Source organism: Chlamydotis macqueenii, unplaced genomic scaffold, assembly GCF_036417535.1.
Source record: "Chlamydotis macqueenii isolate bChlMac1 unplaced genomic scaffold, bChlMac1.mat HAP1_SCAFFOLD_99, whole genome shotgun sequence".
NCBI classification, from domain to species: Eukaryota; Metazoa; Chordata; class Aves; order Otidiformes; family Otididae; genus Chlamydotis; species Chlamydotis macqueenii.
Genome location: NW_028239274.1, coordinates 29355 through 37501, shown reverse-complemented (window position 1 = coordinate 37501; position 8147 = coordinate 29355). Strand labels below are relative to the sequence as shown.

Below are 8147 nucleotides of genomic sequence, written 5' to 3'. Positions count from 1 at the left end.
TAAATTAACTCCCCCACCTCAGCTGAGTTTTCCCCTTCCAGCACGCAAAACGAGCCCCCCCACCCCGGCGGTAATTAATTATGCAGAGCGGCTTAATTACCCGCCCCGAGCGCTAATTACCCCCCAGGAGTGTTAATTAGCGGTGGCTCGTTAGGCGGTACTCACGGTAGCCCATGCCCTGCAGGAAGTACTTGAAGGCCTCGGTGAGCTTGGCCGGCTGCGCGGGTGGGGCCGTGACCTCCGACCCCTCCCCGGTGACCTCTGACCCCTGGCTGACCTCTGACCTCGCGACCCCGGTAAGGCCCGGTCCCCCCCCCCAGCAGTCCTCTGAGCCCCTGTGACCTCTGACCCTCTGTGACCCCATGACCTCTGACCCAATGACCTCTGACCCTGTGTGACCCCATGGGGGGTGTCATGTGACCTCAGAGGAGGCCCCGGTGACATCACAGGAGGCCCGGTGACATCACCAGTGACGTCACTCACCATGGCGTCCTTGTGGGGGGAGTTGTCGCCCACCACCAGCAGCACCGGGCAGCTGGGGGGGCAAAGGTCAGGGGTCGCCGGGGGGGTCACGGGGGGTCACGGGGGTCACGTGGGGTCAGGGGTCAGGGGTCACTCACCGCAGGCTGTTGGCCCCGCTGCGCTGCAGCCCAGGTCCCCGTGGCTGCAAGGGGGGTGTCCCAGTTCATCCTAGTGCCTCCCAGTTTGATCCCAGTTCCCCCTGTTTTCCTCCCCAGTTCCCTCCCAGTTCTCTCCAGTCCCTCCCAGTTCCCCTTCCAGTTCCCCTCAGCTCAATCCCAGTTGCTCCCAGTCCCTCCCAGCCCCCCGGTACCCCCCCAGCTTCCATCCCAGTTCAATCCCAATTCCTCCCAGTTTGATCCCAGTTTCCCCAGTACCCTCCCACTCCATCCCAGTCTGATCCCAGTGCCCCAAATCCCATCCCAGACCCCCCCAGTCCCCTCCCAGTCCCTCCCAGCCCCCCCAGTTCGATCCCAGTCCCCCCCGGTTCAATCCCAGTTCAGTCCCAGTCCTCCTAGCCCAGTCCCAGTCCCTCCAGTTCCCTCCCAATCCCCCCCGGTTCAATCCCAGTTCAATCCCAGTCCCCCCCAGTCCCCTCGCAGTCCCCCCCCAGTCCCCTCGCAGTCCCCTGCCAGTCCCCCCCCAGTCCCCCCCCAGTCCCCCCCCCAGTCCCCCCAGTTCCATCCCAGTCCCCCCCCCGGTTCAATCCCAGTGCTCCTAGCCCAGTCCCAGTCCCCCCCCAGTTCCCTCCCAGTCCCCCCCGGTTCAATCCCAGTTCAATCCCAGTTCGATGCCAGTCCTCCTAGCCCAATCCCAGTCCCTCCCAGCCCCTCCCAGCCCCCCCAGTTCCCTCCCAGTCCGCCCCGGTTCAATCCCAGTTCAGTCCCAGTCCTCCTAGCCCAGTCCCAGTCCCCTCCCAGTCCCTCCCAGTCCCCTCCCAGTCCCCACCAGTCCCCCCAGTTCCATTCCAGCCCCTCCCAGTTCCCTCCCAGTTCAATCCCAGCTCGATCCCAGTGCTCCGAGGGCAGTCCCAGTGCCCCGCAGCCCCGCCGCAGCGCCCCAGTTTTGCCCAGTACCTGTTGTACATGGCCCAGAGCAGGGGGGCGTTGGGCGCCGCCCCCAGCCGCCGCCGGGCCTGCTGCACCGGGGGAGGGGCGGCCGCCAGCTCCTCCTGCGGGCCTGCGCGTCACAGCCCCGCCCCCCGCCCGCCCCTGCCCCGCCCCCATGTCACAGCCCCGCCCCCACCCCGCCCCCACCCTGTGACCCACAAGTGACCCTCCCCCCAACCCTTAACTGAGCTCCCTGACCCATAAGTGCCCCCCCGACCCACAAGTGGCCCTTGGGGCCTCCAGGTGGACTCTGGGCCCCCCAAGTGCCCCCCACAGGCCCCCCAAGTGCCCCTTGAGGGCCCCCAAAAACTGACCCCCAGGACCCACAAGTGGCCCTCCCCAGACCCCCAAGCGCCCCCCGGACCCACAAGTGGCCCCCCACGGGACCCCCAAGTGCCCCCCCGCCCGACCTGCGTGAAGAGGTGCGCCAGGATGAGCTCGCTGCTGGAGGACGTCAGGCCCGACAGCTGGGGGGGCACCCGTGGGACCCACGGCGACCCACGGCGACCCCACCGCGATCCACCGGCACCCACAGACACCGTAGGGAGCCACCGCGACCCACAGCGACCCACAGCGACCCAACAGACACCGTAGGGACCCACAGCGACCCGCAGTGACCCACGGCGACCCACAGACACCCACAGACACGGTAGGACCCACAGCGACCCACAGACACCGTAGGGACCCACAGCGACCCACAGCGACCCACAGCGACCCACAGACACCGTAGGGACCCACAGCGACCCACAGCGACCCACAGACACCACAGTGACCCCACAGTGACCCACAGCGACCCACAGCGACCCACAGACACCACAGCGACCCACAGCGACCCACAGGACACCACAGTGACCCACAGTGACCCACAGCGGACCCACAGCGACCCACAGACACCACAGCGACCCACAGCGACCCACAGACACCGTAGGGACCCACCGTGACCCACAGCGACCCACAGCGACCCACAGACACCGTAGGGACCCACAGCGGCCCACAGCGACCCACGGCGACCCACAGACACCGTAGGGACCCACAGCGACCCACAGCGACCCACAGCGACCCACAGACACCACAGTGACCCACAGTGACCCACAGCGACCCACAGCGAGCCACAGACACCACAGCGACCCACAGCGACCCACAGACACCGTAGGGACCCACCGTGACCCACAGCGACCCACAGCGACCCACAGACACCGTAGGGACCCACAGCGGCCCACAGCGACCCACGGCGACCCACAGACACCGTAGGGACCCACAGCGACCCACAGACACCGTAGGGACCCACAGCGACCCACAGCGACCGTAGGGACCCACAGCGACCCACAGCGACCCACAGACACCGTAGGGACCCCGCAGCGACCCACGGCGACCCACAGACACCGTAGGGACCCACAGCGACCCACAGCTACCGTAGGGACCCACAGCAACCCACAGCGACCCACAGGACACCGTAGGGACCCGCAGCGACCCACAGCGACCCACAGCTACCGTAGGGACCCACAGCGACCCACAGCCGCCCACCAACACCGTAGGGACCCGCAGCGACCCACAGCCACCCACAGACACCGTAGGGACCCACAGTGACCCACGGCCGCCCACCGCCACCCCACAGCGACCCACGGCGACCCATAGGGACCCACAGTGAGCCACACGCGACCCCAAGCGACCCACAGCGCCGCGGGGCCAGCAGCAGGGAACCCCCCCCAAAACCCCGCCCCCTTCTGCCCCCACCCCTCTCCCCATTGGCCCTCCCCACCCCGCCGGCCCCGCCCACCTTGTGCGCCACCCAATCCACCCAGCCCTTGGCGCGGGGGTTGATGTTGATCAGCACCAGCCCCTCCACCGCCTCGGGGTGCAGCAGCTGTGGGGCGGGGCCAGACCCATAGCGCCCCCACGGCCACGCCCTCCCACCCCATAGCGACCCCCCAGCCCCATAGCGACCCCCCAGCCCCACAGCCACGCCCCCCGAGAGCCCCCAGCGACCCACAAGTGCCAAACCAAGAGACCCCACTAACCTCCTCCAGCCCCATAGCGCCCCACGGCCACGCCCCCCCCAGCCCCATAGCGACCCCCCAGCCCCATAAGCTGCCCCATAGCGACTCCCCAGCCCCATAGCGACGCCCCCCTGCCCCATAGTGACCCCCCAGCCCCACAGCCGAGCCCCCAACCCCCCAGCGACCCACAAGTGCCCAGAGACCCCACTAACCTCCTCCAGCCCCATAGCGCCCCACGGCCATGCCCCCCCGCCCCATAGCGACCCCCCCAGCCCCATAGCGACCCCCCAGCCCCATAGCCGAGCCCCCAACCCCCCAGCGACCCACAAGTGCCCAGAGACCCCACTAACCTCCTCCAGCCCCATAGCGCCCCACGGCCATGCCCCTCTGCCCCATAGCGACCCCCCAGCCCCATAGCGACCCCCCAGCCCCACAGCCATGCCCCCCTGCCCCATAGCGACCCCCCCGCCCCATAGCGACCCCCCCAGCCCCACAGCCACGCCCCCCAGCCCCATAGCGACCCCCCCAGCCCCATAGCGACCCCCCCCAGCCCCACAGAACCTCCCCCGAGATTCCCGCAGCCCTGCATTCCCCCCAAATCTGCCCCCCGCCCTGCCCCACGCCCCGCCCGATGCCCCGCCCCACATCTCACCCCAAATTTAGCCAGGACGAAGGCGCCGGCGCCCACCCCAATGCCCACGACGCTGGCGATGCTGGGGGGGTGGGCGGGGTCAGGCCGGTGCTGACCCCGCCCCCCCGTCCCGTCCCGCTACGGGTCAGGGGCCCCCTCCCCGCCCCACAGCGCCGTGGGGCGCCCCCCCGCCCACTCACTTGAGGTGCCGGAGGACGCAGGGGACGATTTCGGCCAGTTGCTCCAGGGAGGGGTACTGGTACCAGCGGGGGAGGGGCGGGGGGCGGGGGGGGGAGGGGCGACGGGGGGAGGGGCAAGGGGTCAATCGGGGGTCGAGGTGGGGGGAGGGCGGGCGAGGGGACCAATGAGGTGAAGCGATGGCGGTTGGAGGGGGGAGGGGTGCGTAGGGTGACGCTGCGATGTGATGGCGGTCGAGGTGGGGGGACGGGGGGGCGGGGGGTCAACTGGGGGGGGGGAGGGGTGGGGGGGTCAACAGAGAGACGACAGGGTCAACTGGGGGTTAATGGGGGCAACTGGGGGTTAGTGGGGGGCAACTGGGGGTTAATGGGGGTCAGTGGGGTCAACTGGGGGTTAATGGAGGCAACTGGGGGTTAATGGGGGTCAACTTGTTAGTGGGGGGCAACTGGGGGTTAATGGGGGTCAGTGGGGTCAACGGGGGGTTAATGGGGGTCAACTGGGGGTTAATGGGGGTCAACGGGGGGCTTATGGGGGGCAACTGGGGGTTAATGGGGGAAACTGGGGGTCAATGGGGGGCAACTGGGGGTCAATGGGGGCAACTGGGGGTTAATGGGGGTCAACAGGGGGTCAACTGGGGGTTAATGGGGGCAACTGGGGGTTAATGGGGGTCACAGGTCAACTGGGGGTTAATGGGGGTCAACTGGGGGTTAATGGGGGTCAATGGGGGGCTTATGGGGGGCAACTGGGGGTTAATGGGGGCAACTGGGGGTTAATGGGAAGCAACTGGGGGTCAATGGGGGCAACTGGGGGTTAATGGGGGTCAACAGGGGGTCAACTGGGGGTTAATGGGGGTCAGTGGGGTCAACTGGGGGTCAACTGGGGGTTAATGGGGGTCAACGGGGGGTCAACTGGGGGTTAATGGGGGTCAACTGGGTGTTAATGGGGGCAACCAGGTGTTACTGGGGGTCACTGGGGGTTAATGGGGGTCAACTGGGGGTTAATGGGGGTTAACAGGGGTCAATGGGGGTCAACTGGGGGTTAATGGGTGCAACTGGGGGTTAATGTGGGGCTACAGGACAAGCTGCAAAAAAGGGGTGCCTTAATCAGGGAGCACCAATAGTGAGTACTTAATCAGGGAGTAAAAGGGGTGCCTTAATCAGGGAGCACCAATTGTGAAACTGCCGGCAATAATGGAAAAGGAGGTAGCCCTAGAATTATTATGCTCTCTATGAGAGGACTGAGTTATGACTCGGCCGTCCTAGAAGCTTTGCTGCAGTGGGCAAAGAAAAGGGAATTAATCCCCACAGTTGATGATCCTTTTGAACTCCCGACACAGGAAAAGATAGGAAAAAAGCTGTGGGATGAAATAAGTAAGGGATCTCCACCGTGTGGAAGCTAATGAACGAAACATTGATAAGCATGAAAGCCGAGCGTTCAGTTGCTGCATCTGCTTTTGCGGCCTTAACTCCAGCCGACGGGTCCACCTCCACTACCAGCATGCTGTTCTCGGGTTTAACGAGCCCTGCCGCCGCCCCGGCTCGTGCTGAGGGTGGGGGGGTTCGAGCCCCAGCAAGGACTCCAGGAACTGCAGCCACAGCCCCTATAACTATAGATATGCGGGCACCAGAGGGAAAAACTGCCAAAGGCTTTTCACCACCATCAGACGTACCACCGCCAGGCACCCCGCCACGCTGCGCCAGTGCAGACTCAGAGTCACGAGCCTTTTCGCCGGCACCAACAGCTCTGGTTTATCCCCCGTTACCACCTTCTTCCCTGCCACCACGGCGTGAGGAGGAGGGGGATGAACATTCATCTGGCTCCAAGGACGCACAGCTGGAAGAGACGCTAAAAAGACTGGAAGCCCTAGAGATTCGCCTAGAAGTGTCACTGGGAAACTTGTCAACTCCTTCGCCTGTGCCGCATCGAGACCTGTCAGCATCCAACCTATTCATTCCGAACGGAGCATCGGGTGAGATCAGTCTTTTTGCACCTTTGCAAGGGACGCCGGCGGGAGGGGCCGGGGTTTTGAATCCGATAGTGCAGTGGAAAGAGGTGATTCGAGATGCTTTGATAGAAGGAGAGCCTTTTCCTATGGCATTTCCAGTTGTGACTGATAATACTGGGAAAAGTGTGTGGAAAGCATTAGACTGGAAAATATTGAAGGAAGCTAAAAGTGCAGTTACTCAGTATGGGCTAAAATCATCATATGCTCAATCTGTGTTGCAGCATATTTTTTCATCACAGTTGTTAGCTCCTTATGATATTAGAATGATTGTCCAGGTCGCAGCAGCTGCAGTTCTTTCAGTACTGGCAGGCTGCTTGTGATAGGGCAGCTGCAACGCCTCGACAACAGGGTGATCCATTATTCGGGGTGCAAACTCAAATGCTGATGGGAGCGGGACACTACACACGATCTGATTGGCAAGCGCAATTTGCTACCGAAGTGTTACAACTGGGCCAAGATTTGGCTTATAGAGCGCTTGCTAGGGTGCACGATGAAAAGTCTGGACCTGCCTTTACATCAAGAAGACAAGGTCCCACAGAACCATATGGGAAATTTATTGATCGGTTGCACACTGCAATTATGGCTCACCCTGATCTGGATGATGACATGAAAGCAAAGTTCTTAGATATGCTTGCCTTTAATAATGCTAATCAAAAAAAAACAAAAAACAAAAAACAAACCCAAAAAACTAAGAGAGCCCTCAGTGTGCTGCCAAAAGGATCTAGTACAGGGCAACTGCTGGAAGCTGCTGAGCGAATGTTAGAACAAGAAAAGGCTACAGTCATGGCTGCTGCTGTAGGTGCAGCCGTTAAACCGTTGATATCAATAAAGCGGCGCGTGATTAACTGTCTGTAACCCCCATTCCCTCTTTCCCCCCCCCCGCCCCCCATCCCTGTCCCGCTAAGGGGGCAGGGGAGGGAGGTGGAGATGGTGTTAAGCCTGGGAAGAGGGAGGGGTGGGGGGAGGTTGTCTTGCTCCCTTTTTCCTTATCCTGCTTTGGTTTTAGTGATGGTCTGTTTTGCCTGTAGCGGTGGCTTTAAGGATCCCTCCCTATTCTTGTCTTAAACCTCAGGTTTTAGTTTTCTTTCCTCTTATATGTCTGGGCCACAGCCGCCGCCAGGCGCCCCCACCCCCCCGCCCCTGACATGGTTAACAGATACTCCTGTCTGAGTCGAGCTTTGTATAAGTGGAAGGACCGTTCCCTCTTATAACATGGGGGAAGGGATACGCTTATGTCTTTACAGGAGCAGTAAACAAGTGGATCCCTGTCTGTATCATCTGCGGGTATTTCAGAACATGTTTGGTTGACCTGCCAGATACCGGTAGGACGGCAACTCTGTGTAAAACAGCAGCAACCACAAGTGCTGAGTGCTAAAACTACAAAAGATGGAACTTTTTGGGATCAGTAAAGATGGACTTCTATTTCTTTTTAACTATTCAAGAGCTAATGTTTCTAGAGGGGTAATGATTGTAAATGCTTTAAGATCTATACATTGCAACGACACAGCATGACGTAATCATGCGAGCACATATCAAAATCCAGACAGCATAAAAGACCTAAACGAAGCATACATAGCATTGAATCTGGTTGCCAAGATAATACAGAGTTTTGGAAACTAAGTAAAATTATTGCTGCTTCAGTCTTTACACCTGGTGTGGCAAGTGCCTAGGCATTAACTATGCTAAAT

The 8147-nt window shown here is 61.8% G+C and overlaps 1 protein-coding gene across 1 annotated transcript; it reads right to left on the bottom strand.

Moving 5' to 3' along the window:
* Positions 1-690: 690 nt before the first annotated feature.
* Positions 691-4338, bottom strand: LOC147595973 (protein NDRG2-like; the record flags this gene model as incomplete). The annotated part of the gene is made up of 5 exons (XM_086771779.1): positions 691-697; positions 1596-1690; positions 2039-2095; positions 3406-3492; positions 4278-4338. Coding segments are annotated over 5 exons (307 nt in total), but the record flags the coding sequence as incomplete, so codon positions are not given.
* Positions 4339-8147: the final 3809 nt, after the last annotated feature.